This window comes from Paramormyrops kingsleyae, chromosome 3 (genome assembly GCF_048594095.1).
Source record: "Paramormyrops kingsleyae isolate MSU_618 chromosome 3, PKINGS_0.4, whole genome shotgun sequence".
Lineage (NCBI taxonomy): Eukaryota > Metazoa > Chordata > Actinopteri > Osteoglossiformes > Mormyridae > Paramormyrops > Paramormyrops kingsleyae.
The window spans coordinates 34,788,432-34,801,378 of NC_132799.1; the positions used below are offsets into that span (position 1 = coordinate 34,788,432).

The 12,947-nt window shown below is 42.3% G+C and overlaps 1 protein-coding gene across 1 annotated transcript in view; it reads right to left on the reverse strand.

Annotated features, from left to right (window-relative positions):
* Positions 1-12,947, reverse strand: part of LOC111844365 (scavenger receptor cysteine-rich domain-containing protein DMBT1-like) — a 47,995-nt gene that overhangs the window by 22,775 nt on the left and 12,273 nt on the right. Inside the window, exons 9-23 of the mRNA XM_072710348.1 lie at positions 11,264-11,578; positions 10,145-10,459; positions 9,691-10,017; positions 9,256-9,567; positions 8,676-8,978; positions 7,806-7,877; positions 7,258-7,572; positions 7,137-7,166; positions 4,921-4,956; positions 4,417-4,452; positions 3,843-3,974; positions 3,485-3,559; positions 3,137-3,214; positions 2,865-2,933; positions 2,551-2,646 (exon numbers count right to left, since the gene is read on the reverse strand). Coding sequence (XP_072566449.1) covers positions 2,551-2,646; positions 2,865-2,933; positions 3,137-3,214; positions 3,485-3,559; positions 3,843-3,974; positions 4,417-4,452; positions 4,921-4,956; positions 7,137-7,166; positions 7,258-7,572; positions 7,806-7,877; positions 8,676-8,978; positions 9,256-9,567; positions 9,691-10,017; positions 10,145-10,459; positions 11,264-11,578 — 2,511 coding nt within the window. The remainder of the gene's footprint in view (positions 1-2,550; positions 2,647-2,864; positions 2,934-3,136; positions 3,215-3,484; positions 3,560-3,842; positions 3,975-4,416; positions 4,453-4,920; positions 4,957-7,136; positions 7,167-7,257; positions 7,573-7,805; positions 7,878-8,675; positions 8,979-9,255; positions 9,568-9,690; positions 10,018-10,144; positions 10,460-11,263; positions 11,579-12,947) is intronic.

The following is a 12,947-nucleotide window of genomic DNA, read 5'->3' on the forward strand; positions in this document are numbered from 1 at the left end:
GTTTTCCAGCTCCAAAAGTCCCAACTGACATCACCTCCTATCCTGCCACACTTTTCCCTCTCATGCCCCACCTCTGTCACTTGTGACGTCTCAGCTATGGCAGTTGGAGCTGTACTGTCACAGCTGCAGGATGCAGTGGACTGACCCATTTTCTTTGCCTCCTGTGCTCTTACCCCCCACCAAACTAAAATATTCTGTGGGTGAACGTGAGGATCTAGCCTGTATCTGGGCCTGTGAGCGATGCCACATGTACCTCTATGGCTGGGCATTTACACTGCGCACAGACCACCAGGCACGGACAGACTTGCTTGCATGAATTGGTACAGGACGCAAACCACTCCGACTTTACCAATAGTCAGAGCGACTTCAGCAGTACAATTTCACTGTGTTTCACCCCAGGTTGTGATAATATTGTGGCAGATCTGCTGTCCCACTCCACCCAGTATCCTGCAGTGCCTGACTCTCAGGAGCCAGACCTCATCCAGATGTTGCACACACCACTGAAGGCAGCTGTCTCCATCGATGACATAGAAAATCTAGTTAGGGATTGTGCAGCCCGTCTTATAAGTGGGGAACATGGGCCCACTGGCACCACCCCCTCTGCAGCCTCTGCTTTGGCCTGCCCGTCACTGGGAACTCCAACTGGACATCTGTGGGGAACTACATGGAGTTCCACACCACCAGTGCTTCCTTCTTGTCATGGATGATCTCTACTCTAAGTGGCCTGAGGTGGTCTCTACTGGCACTGTCACAGCACGGGAGGTCACTGACTTTCTAGACACCCTCTTTGCTCGATGGGGACTTCCTGTGTAACTGTGTGGTTGTTTGACTGTTTATTTTTTGAGGCAGATGGTAGACATAGAGTATCACTCAAAAGTTTGGACATGCCAAGCCGCCTACAAAGGAGAGTGATAGAGTGGAACGTCACATGACCAGGCCACCTGACCTAAACCCTGTAGAGATAGTTTTGGAGGAGTTTGCCCAGAGAGTGAAGGAAAAGCAGCCAATGAGTGCTCAGCACTTATGTGGGACCTCCTTCAGGACGGCTGGAAAGGCATCCCAGGAGGCCACCTCATGTAACTGGCATAGAGGAGACAGTAGGGGCAGCCAGGGCCTGGGACAATTAGGGTTAAGGGCCTGGCTCAAGGGCCCAGTGGTGGCATCGCTCTGCGGACCATGGGATTTGAACTGATACCTTTTTGGTCAAATCATAATTCCGTATGTGTGATTTTATAGTTGTAATATTTTTTAATCACTAAAATACAAATAAACCTTTTTATGGGTAGGTGTGTCCAAGCTTTTGACTGCTGCTGTACATCAGTAAACAAAGGAAGCGTATGGTGGGTCTGAACCGTATGGTATGAACTTGCAATGAGAAACACAAATCATTAGGAGTCTTGTGGCATCAGGGGCAGAAGCTGGCAAGGGCAGGACGATTTGCCATGGGGGGCAACTTCTGATGGGGGGTTAATGCAGCAAAACACCAGCGTCACCCACATATTAGAAATTATGGGAAATGATGGAAAGATTGAGTATTATTATGAAATTATTTACCACAGTTATCAAAGTGTAAACATTTTAGTCTGCAGTAATTGTTCATACCACCTATATTTGGCAACATGCTTATTGAAAATATTCATTGATGGCAAATTTTAACATTAAACATACACAGTTCCAAACACATATACACAGACTTTGTTATATAAAGGATACGTTTAATTAGAGTAAAACTGAGCCAAAACCATAAAAGTATGAAAGAATAACATTCAGTTATTACATGCAAAATAATTAACTTATTATATTGTTTTTTTGTTGCTGAAATTATAGCAACATATTGTGTGGATTTGGGTTTGAGTCCAGGTAAACCAACTGAAATATTCCCTTCTGACGGAGAAAAACAGAAGAAGAATGAAAATAACTCACCAAATATCATCTTTGTCCATGACATTCATTCTGACTCTGACTATATACATATTCATCTAGATTAGCAAGTAAGTATTTTAAGTTATACTAGTTACTGGGGTTCATGATATGCAACAAAGAGTTTATCTTAATGTGAATGTTACAAATATGAATAACTGACCAAAGCAAATTCCAAACTCAGAATTATACATTCAAATAACCATTTAATGGAATAAGTAAATGGGTACCTTTGTTTTTATTTTTATTTTACAATACTATGGAAAAATAGGAAAACAAAACCCTGTGGCCTATAAGTGATTGATGGATAGATAGAGAACAAAATCATAAAACTGTGGATTAATTGTTAATATGATTACTATACTGTTTTCCATATAAAGGCTTTGTGAGCTTGGAGTCTATCCCAGGAATATCAGAGGCAGGATTCAAAGAATCAGCCATGGAGACCTGAGGCCAATATGCTGCCTCCAAGACCATCATTCTTACTCAGCTTAGGCATGTGGACCATTTTTACACTTAGATTTCACACACTGATGCAAATACGAGATTATCAGTCAAACTAGTACCAGTTTTAAAGTATGAAGGTAAAGGTAAGAAGTTCCATGTAAAACTCTGTGAATGTGAGTCCCTAAGGGACGTAGGAACTACAAGACTCCTCCCCCACATCGTCATAGTCAGTCTGGTGTGGTGCGAGGGGGGGGTCCCTCTGGGGCAGGGTGGTCTCACCTACAGACACACAGCAGAAGATTACAGGAGTTGAAAGAAGCCAGACAGAGTGTTTGACACTGTGGATTTGCAGGCGATTCATTACTGAAGGGAAACACACAGGATATCATACCTGGCAGATCAAGCGAGTGTCTTTGTTATATAAATGACTGTATACTCATAATGTCACTGTGGTGTGTATGCAGCAGAATCACAGAGATAAAGCTGAGGAATCTCACCTGAAGCCCCAGAACTCCCATCCAAAACACGCTGTTTATGTTTAATTGTGTTTTCCATCACAGGAGAGTCTGTGATGAACAGACAGAGAGTAAAGCAGAGTGTCCTATCATCAGCACTGGTCAGTATGTTCAAGATACACACAAGGTTTGACTACATCTTGAAATAGCTTAGAAATATTAAGAGAAAGAAATGATCTATAAAGCACTTAGCGACGAGCTTTGACTGAGAAACTGTTGTCTCTCTCCTTTCTGGTGTCTGCAGAGAAACTCACCTGGGAAAATATCTGCACTCTGTTCTATACCCTCAACATCATCATAGTCCTCTGGTGTGTCCTCTGTCTCCATAAACCCTGAAACAGGAACAAAGGATTCAAGGTAAAATTATCATATTTGAAAATCAGAAAAGACACTTCCTGTAAAGGAGAGAGTCATTCAGGCCTGACCTCACTGAGACACTACCTGTGAGGTTGGAGTGACTGATGCTCACACCAGGAAAGCTAACAAACAATCCATCACCATTATGCTCTTCCTCCACATCTTTATCTACCTGAAAGCTTCACTACACGTGGTAAAATAAATCATTCTTCCCCAGTGCAAAGAGGACAAAGAGATGATCTTACCTTTATGGATCAGGTTGTATTCTACCTCCTCATAGATGGGCTCCTGTGGACTGGGGAGCGACCCCATGTACATAGCTATGGGGGTGGACACACAGAGACAGCGGCTGTGAGCTCTGAGAGAAAGGACTGCCCTCCATCGCTTCAAAGATATTCTGCACTGGTGCCATATCTGGGCCGTTTCACAGACACGTGGTTATTATACACAGAAAATGGAAATTACCACTATTTTGATTATTTTTGCAAATATACTAGTGACTGGCTTTAAAATCATTGTAAGATTCTGACTAGTTCATGTTCTAAAAATAAGCCAAGTGAGCGCGTGTAGACTGTGTAGAATCCCAGCCATATCCCCATCTACCTCTTTTCAGCTCTCGGTTCTGGTACAGCTGAATAACAAGGACAGTCAACAGCAGGAAGAGAAGAGCTCCGAGGACCAGGAAGGCCACAAACGGAACGGACAGGACCTGTCGAGAGGGAGCGCTAGGTACGGCTGAGGGAGGGAGACAGAGGTTTGTGCTAAAATTATTTCTGATATAGGATAGTGATCTATTTATAGTTATGAAGTTAATACAAACAATACTGGCATTCAAAAGCATTAACTTTGAATATACTGTATATTCAGCTAGTAAAGCTGTGTATCTACAGTATCAAGCCTGTGCTATGAATGAGATTGGAACTACAATATTCTAGTGAATCGGAACATTTTTAAACATTGCTTACTGTTAATGCATATAAATGTTTCTGCATATACTGATACTTTAGCTTGGAGTATGTATGTTATTTACGGGCATTTGAGGCGATATTTAAACATTTCCCAAACATGGTACTGTTGTGATTATAAGCAGCATTTTAATGTATAAACATCTATTGTCCCTTGATTTGTTTAAAAGTATCACTATCCCATGCAGTATAATTTCAAGCCAATAAAACACCTGGTTTCTTGGATGTCATGGTGGGTGACTGGGTATCTGAAACACAAGTACAAAAACAATTACTTATTTCATACAATGTACACTATGTGGACAAAAGTATTGGGACACACCTCTTAATCATTGAATTTCGGTGCTTCATTCAGACACATTGCCACAGATGTAATAAAATCAAGCACCCAGCCATGCAGTCAGATTTGCAAACATTTATGAAAGAATGGGTCATTCTGAAGAGCTCAGTGAATTCAAGTGTGGCACTGTCATATGATGCCACCTTCACAATAAGTGCAGTTGTGTAAAGCACGTCGCCACTAGACTCTGAAGCAGTGGAAACGTGTTTGAATGAATCACACTTCACTGTCTGGCAGACGAGTCTGGGTTTGGCGGATGCCAGGAGATCGGTGCCTGTCTGACTGCATTGTGCCAAGTGTAAGGTTTGGTGGAGGGGGGATTATGCTGGGGGGTTGTTTTTTAGGGGTGCAGTATAATTTCATGCCAATAAAATACCTGGTTTCTTGGATGTCATGGAGGGTGACTGGGTATCTGAAACACAAGTACAAAAACAATTACTTATTTCATACAATGTACATTATATTGACAAAGGTATTGGGACACACCTCTTAATCATTGAATTTAGGTGTTTCATTCAGACTCATTGCCACATGTGTATACAATCAAGTCAGTCAGGTTTACAAACATTTGTGACAGAATCAGTGGCGCCATCATGCGGTGGTCAGGGGGGGCCATGGCCCCCCTGATAAATTTGTTGCCCCCCCCCCCATCGGTCGCATATGCCAGATATGCTTCTATGTTTAATTATGCGTTTCAACAAATGCACGGTCAGCAAAGCGCTCTCCAGTCACACGGGGGGTGGGGGTGCTCACATGAAGCAGCAGCTCAGCACGTCTCTGGTGATCTTCAACAAACGCCGGTCGCGCGCGGATTTAAGGAAGAAGACTACCAGTGACTGAGTAAGTTATAATTTCTAAAAAGAAGAGTGGAAACTATTTATTCAATAAACTTTGGAGGCTGTAGTGACGTTTTTTTAGTGCCGAATTTAATTACCTTGCTATCGTTAGCTGGTGCTACATGCTATTTAACTTGCTTTTTGGCATGATAAATTTATCTACTTAACTAACGTTAGCTGGTGCTATGCTATTTAACTTACTTTTTAGTATGATATATTTAATTACTTAACTAACGTTAGCTGGTGCTACATGCAGTTTAACTTGCTTTTTGGCATGATAAATTTAATTACTTAACTAATGTTAGCTGGTGCTGGTATATATGCAGGGCTCTCAAGTGTCACGCATTGAGAGTGACAGTCATTCTTTTCAGTCTTTTGTCACGCACTCCCGCCACACATTGTATTTCTCACGCGGAAAAATCATTTGTAGGCTAATATGCCGCAGAGCCCAATTTTTCCCCAGACCGCGGCAGAGTAGCGCCTCACTATAAAACAAGCGTGTCTCCGCTGGAGTCTAATGGTGCGTTCGTTTTTCTCTCGGAACTCGGAAATTCTGAGTTGAGTGACATTATGGTGCGTACAATTATTTCTCTCCAAGTCGTAACTCGGATGAAAGCGTCACGAAACGTCAAGAAAAACGTCGCTTCCCGTCGGAAACACGCCTCTTTTATGAAGTCGGACAAGATTTGCCCGAAGAGCCTGTCACTTACCAGCCAATCAAAAAAAAAAAAGAAAGGCCTACACAATAGCCAATCAGAAAATAGTACTACTGTATCTGGGTAAAATACAACACAACAACCAATGAAAAGGCATCCTGTGGAATGTCACTCTTGCCTGTCTTCAAAACTTGACAGCCCTGTATATGTTATGTCAGAATTCCTGAAATTCAGCTCGACTTTTGGTTTTGGTGTGTCACCCCAAGATTTTCAGTGGCCCCATCTGGCCACCCCTATGAAAATTTTCTGGAGGCGCCACTGGACAGAATGGGTCATTCTGAAGAGCTCAGTGAATTCAAGTGTGGCACTGTCATATGATGCCTGGAGTGATGTAAAACACATCGCCACTAGACTCTGAAGCAGCAGCACGTGTTTTTTGTTGTGACAAATCATGCTTCACTGTCTGGCAGTCAGATAGACAAGTCTGGGTTTGGCAGATGCCAGGAGAACATTACCTGCCTGACTGCATTGTGCCAAGGGTAAAGTGTGGTGGAGGGGGGATTATGGTGTGAGGTTGATCTTCAGGGGTTGGGCTTGGCCTCTTAGTTCCAGTGAAGGGAACTCTTAATGATGCAGCATACCAAGACATTTTGAGCAATTCTATGTTTGAGGAAGGTCCTTTTCTGTTCCAGCATAACTGTGCCCCTGTGCACAAAGCAAGGTCCATAAAGACATGGATGGATGAGTTTGGTGTAGAAGAACTTGACTGGCCCACACTGAGCCCTGACATCAACCCCATCTAACTGAGAGCCAGGCCAGCATCAGTGCCTGACCTCACAAATACTCTTCTGGATGAATGGGCAAAAATTGCTACAGACACACTACATAATCTTGTGGATAGTCTGAAGAGTAGCAGCTGTTATAGCTGCAAAGGGGGAGGGGGAACTCTATATTGATGTCTATGGAATAGAGTGGATATTATAAAAGTCCCTGAAATGTGTAATGGTATAATGGCCAGGTCTCCCAATACTTTTGTCCACATAGTGTACGTCTTACACTTCTCAAACTTTAAAATGTTATATATGTATTAACAACATTACCTGAAGCTGTAGTAAGCTGTAAAGATGCACCTACAAAATACCAAAATAAAGTTTATTAATAAATATGCTAAATCAAACTTTCTTTGCTTTTAACTGAGCACTTTCTGATGTAAGTTTTCACCTGCACAGGTAACACCAGCATCCTCCTTGTGGCTGCAGCTCCTCTGCTCCTGCAGAGAGTGAGGACAGTCCCACAGGTGGAGCTCATCACCCCTGCAGTTCACCTCATTCAGCCAAATGGTGCCATTTCCTCGTCCAAAGGCAGAGTTCCCATGAGCCTCCAGTGCTGTCCCACAGCCCAGCTGTCTGCAGACCACCTGGGCGTCTCTCAGGTCCCAGGAGTCGTCACAGACCGTCCCCCAGGAGCTGTTATGCCACAGCTCCACCCTCCCTGAGCACTCGCTACTGCCCCCCTGCAGTCTCACAGGGAAGTGGCCTATGGGGAAGATAAATACTTTAAAATAAAAAGCTGTACAGCACACAGTGAATATATGTGTGGATGACGGAACACAGTGAATATATGTGTGGATGACGGAACACAGTGAATATACTGTATGTGTGGATGACAGAACACAGTGAATATATGTGTGGATGATGGAGCTCAGCGATCCACTTTGAAGGAGTTTTCTATTAAATAAAAAGAAAAACAAAAATTCAAACTGAACTTACGTGAACATAATTCCTGACTGGCACCAGTGGAGCATGACAAGTAGCTACGTGGAATATTTTCCTTCTCCTCACCTTGACAAAAAAAGAATTCTTAGTGATAGTTAAAGATAAACGAATCAACCCTAATGTCGCCAGATCTCAGATTAGATATATGAATATATAAATTATCATCTAATATTACAAGAAATCACAGGAAGCTGATTCAAAGCACTGATGTGAATATCAGTAGCATTAATAAAACATTGATAATAATAAGTACATAGTCATATAGAAATATATGAAACAGATGTAAAAATGCACATATTTATATACATTGTATGTACAATAGGAGTGTAACGGTATACATATTCATACCGGACATTTTCAGTACGGGTCTTTTGGTTCGGTTCGCATATGGACCGTTACACAGTCCTAATATGAAGCTGAAAGCTGCTAATGTGAGTAATTTGGGTAGGTCATCAGTATAGATCAGGTACAGTTAATTTTCAAAATGTTCACCATAATGTTTACTTTATTTTTATTTATTTGAGAGAATATTTATTTTTATGTATTTTAAAGTAAATTTTTGTCTTTTATTAGTAGTTTGCAGCAGTATTTACAGAAATTTTTATTTAAGAAAATCATACTTTATTCAGCAAACCACAGCTTAGTAAAGAAAAAAAGAAGCAATTTATATTTTGTTTCTTTTACCTCCCGCTATACCGAAAATGTACAGAACCGTGACTTCAAAACCGACGTACATACTGAACCGTGATTTTTGTGTACACCCCTTATATACAATATGTATAATTTCAAAAACAAAAAAAATCCAAAGAAAAAATATTAAATAAATAAGAAATATAAAACTAATGATGATAATTATTGATTTACCTTCACATGTGATATCAGCCACTTCATCATATTCACATTGATTCCCTCCCCAGGGAGCAGATGGACACTGATACAGTGTGGAGTCATGGGGGCGACACTGGAGCTCGTCAATCCAGTGTGGGGCCCCTTCCAGCCGAGACGGTGTATTCTGAACAGTGCCACTCTTTCCACAGCTAAGATGCTGACATATGAGACTAGCTGTGCTTGTATCCATGTTACTAAAGCAAACATTTCCCCAAGTGTTATTGTAGAAAACCTCCAGCTGTCCAGAGCAGCCTTTGGCCAGTTTAAACTCCATGAATTCTATATGGAAGCAGATGAAGTGAATAAGTTGTCATGTTAGACAATCTTTGAAATGAAAATGCAAATAAATTGGCATCATTAGTAAATAGTAAATCTACTCCATAAGTCAGTTCTTAATAATGGCATATTCAATAACTGGTTAAATATTATTGACATATGATCATCTTCCTTGTCTAGTAGGTTGTTATACATATAACAACTAGGATAAAATGTCTTAGATATAACAGTTTGAATTTATAAATGTCACATTCTCTTCATGGATGTTCACTTTCCTCACCTGAACACACAACTCCCACATCTTCCTTGTGCTGACAGTCATTCTGACCCCATTGTACTGGACAGTCCCACAGAGACGTCTCATTCCCCTCACAGTCCACCTCATCCAGCCAGATGGGTCCAGTTCCTGCTCCAAAGAAGGTGGGCACTGGGTCACTGAGAGCCGTCCCACACTGGAGCTGTCTGCACACCACCTGAGCATCCTTCAGGTCCCAGGAGTCTCCACACACTGTCCCCCAGGAGCCCTGGTGGAGCACCTCCAGCCTGCCTGCACAGCCCCCGGCATCACCCACCAGCCTGAGGGATCTGTGCTCTTCAGAGGAGGAGGAAGGGAGGGAGGATATGAATAAAGTTAAAAAGAATAGAGGCCACATGAGCAATAGGATGATAATTTTACTTGTATATCTGTAACATGTATAACTGAAAATGCACTCACTGGAGCACACTATGGACTCTTGTGCACTGGAGCTGCAGTTGACTCTGTGTGGTTCACTGCAGTTCACCAGGTGAGACTCACTCCCAGAGCACTGATACCCTGTCAGACACACATCACTGTCCCCTGTCCCAGACAGGGAGGAGCTGTACAGCCTCACTGCAGAGCCACAGCCCAGCTGCCTGCAGACCACAGAGGCCTCCCTGATGTTCCAGGACTCCATGAGAACTCTGCTCCAGGTCAGCTGGTAGTAAACCTCCACCTGACCCTCACAGCCACTCTCTCCAGACAGTCGTACGGTTCCATCCAGAGCCGAGAGAGATTTAGACCCTGCAGAAACATCACTAAAGTTCAATAGGTGATGTGATTAATAACAGACTATATCAACTTCCCATGATAATCTATGAACATGTCTCCTCTATACCTCTGATGTAATAATAAATCTATCAGTCCTCACCCTGACAGATGAGTCCTGCATCCCGTCCATGAGAGCATGCAGCTCGACTCCATGAGGACACAGCACACTGGGAGAGGTGTGTCTCATTCCCCTGGCACTCAAACACATCAGCCCAGATGCGGCCCCTCCCCTCTCCAAACCAGGCCTGTCCTGGCACTGCCACAGCGCCCCCACACTGCAGCTGCCGACAGAGGACACTGGCTGCTCTTATATCCCAGGATGCATCACACACTGTCCCCCACTCACTGAGGTACTGCAGCTCCACCCTCCCGGAGCAGGAGTCAGGGCCGCCCACCAGCCTGGAGTCTCTGTATGCTAAATACAAAACACAGAGTTATTTTAACAGCAGGATTATAAGAAACAAATCCAGTGCAGAGTATCAGCAGGTCAAGTCTAACCCAAGAAACACTGGGCTGGAAGCAGGGGAACATCTTTGACGAGCTGGTAGGTCATCAGTGAGCGCATGCATAAGGATTCAATATGGGCAACTATTTCATTTATAGAATATTCTGCACAGAAAGATGTATTTCAGTAAGTTTACTGTACACTGAGGAGGCAGACAGTGTGCAGGGTTAGATCTGAAGTGTTTTTTAAGGTTTAATAAATTTTGCTGTGTCCAGATTAAAATAACTTTTGTTTGCATTTAATATGACAGATAATGTGTTTGTTCCATATATTCGGGCTTCCAAAAGGATCCTTGTTTTGAGAGGAATGGATGGGTAAAAGATCTTTGTTGGTAGAGAGAGGATGCTACACTACAAGAGCTAAGCTAACCGTTCAAAGCTGATTTGTTAGGAAACCAAATAAAGAAAAAGTTCCTTCACATCCACTGTAATCTGACTCCTTTTATCCACGGCTCTGGTGACTTAGGGAAGCATTTACTATTAACAACTTAAGAAGGTTACACGTATAAGATCACAAAGCACTGTGTCTGACTACTCATTCATCCACCTTACATACAAGGTTCATACATATGCATATTATTACTTTATTAGTATACTATTATTAGTGAAATCTGGAATTCAGCAATAAATTTTATTTGTTGTGTACATGTCAATAAACACATTATCTAATAATAAAAGTTACATTTCCTCCAAATAGTTGTAATATTGTTCTTACCAGAACACACCAGTGCCACTGCATTTTCATGTGAGCAATTCTGCATTGAGGGTGTATTCAGGCAGTAGGAAATACTGGTTTCATTTCCTTTACACTGGATCTTCTCTCTCCGCATTTGCTCGCTCTCCCCCCTCCCAAATGCGCCCCCCCCCAGCACCTCCACTGGGATCCCACAGCCTAGCTGCCGACACACAACCTCTGCGTCCTGCAGGTCAAAGTCAGCATCACACACGGTGCCCCAGGTATCAATCTGCTCTATCTCCACTCTCCCGGAGCACAGGTGTGGACCTTGTGCCAGCCTGACCCCACGGTGACCTGGGGTTTAAGAGAAACCAGTGATAAGAAGGATACTTACTAAATAAATCGTACAACAAAATTATCTGTATCCATTTCTGTAATGGGTAGTTTTTAATATTGAACATGGGTGTGGTTTAACCAAGAAGTTTGCAATTTTGTGGATATCCCCATGGGAACAAATCTTGTAAGAATACATAACTTCTATTATATTAAGCATATACAGAAAGTTTAGCACGTTGCACTGATAATACATATATAATCCGCACAAAGTTATACATAAACATTGCCAATATCTTTAATAACTTTTTCTTATGCAAAACATTGCTATTTCTCTCCACAGCCGAAAGTTTGAAACTATTCGATGCTTCTGATTGGTTATCCTGTCGCGTCTATATTTGCAGCCAATTCTGCTAATTATCTTGCCGGAGCGGTCTGAGTTTCTGTTGCAGGCAATAGCAGACAAGGTAAGGAATACATTCCATTGCTGGAAATATAAAAAACATTTCCGATATATTATGAAAAAAGGCACAAATTTAACTGTGCAATGCAGTGCGTGTTTACCGGCTGTAAAGATGTTGATATCTAAACAGTCCATGTCCAACCTGAGGAAACATCTAGAGGTAAGTGCAGCTTATTGTAACTGCAAACAGTCATATTAATCAAGGCAGGGAAGACATGCCTACCTTCAGCGTGCCACACCATGCTTCTAAAGATTAATGCCCGGTACACACTGTATGATTTCAGCAATCTTATAAAATCTTTGCCGATCACACTGTGCTATACGGATCTAATAATCTTGGCTATGACAGGTATGCAGACTACGATGACAACACCAACTCAATCATAAGATATGGCGCATAGGACAACAAAACAAAATGTAAACACTGACAGCATGAGTAAATACCACGATGAACTGCTAAGTGTGTACCGCGCATTAAAGCCACACTGGCACTTCTGATCCCGTTGACAGAAAATGTGCCGTTCTGACAAAACATCCTACCTATCGAGACGTGCAATCGAGCCTTTCTGCGCATGTGCAGTTCCACCGTTTTGGGATTAGGGTTAGGTTTTAGGGGTTAGGGTTAAGGTAAGAGTTTTAGGGGTTTTGGGGGGGTTAGGGTTAGGGCTATCGATTAGCACTACGGTAGGATGTTTTGATAAAGTAGGACGTTTTGTCAGAACACCGTCCTTCAGTATGCTAAGGTTATTGGTAATTATGTTAGGTCTGATATTAGCACTCCCGACATGCTATGTCGTGTTGAGTTTTGAAAATTCTCTAACTAGTATTATTACACGGCTCTCTGGAATGCTTGATTCTGATTGGTCAGTTGAGACATTAGCAGGTTCATTATTTTCGGGTCCTGATCACACTGTCGGGGCTTATTTC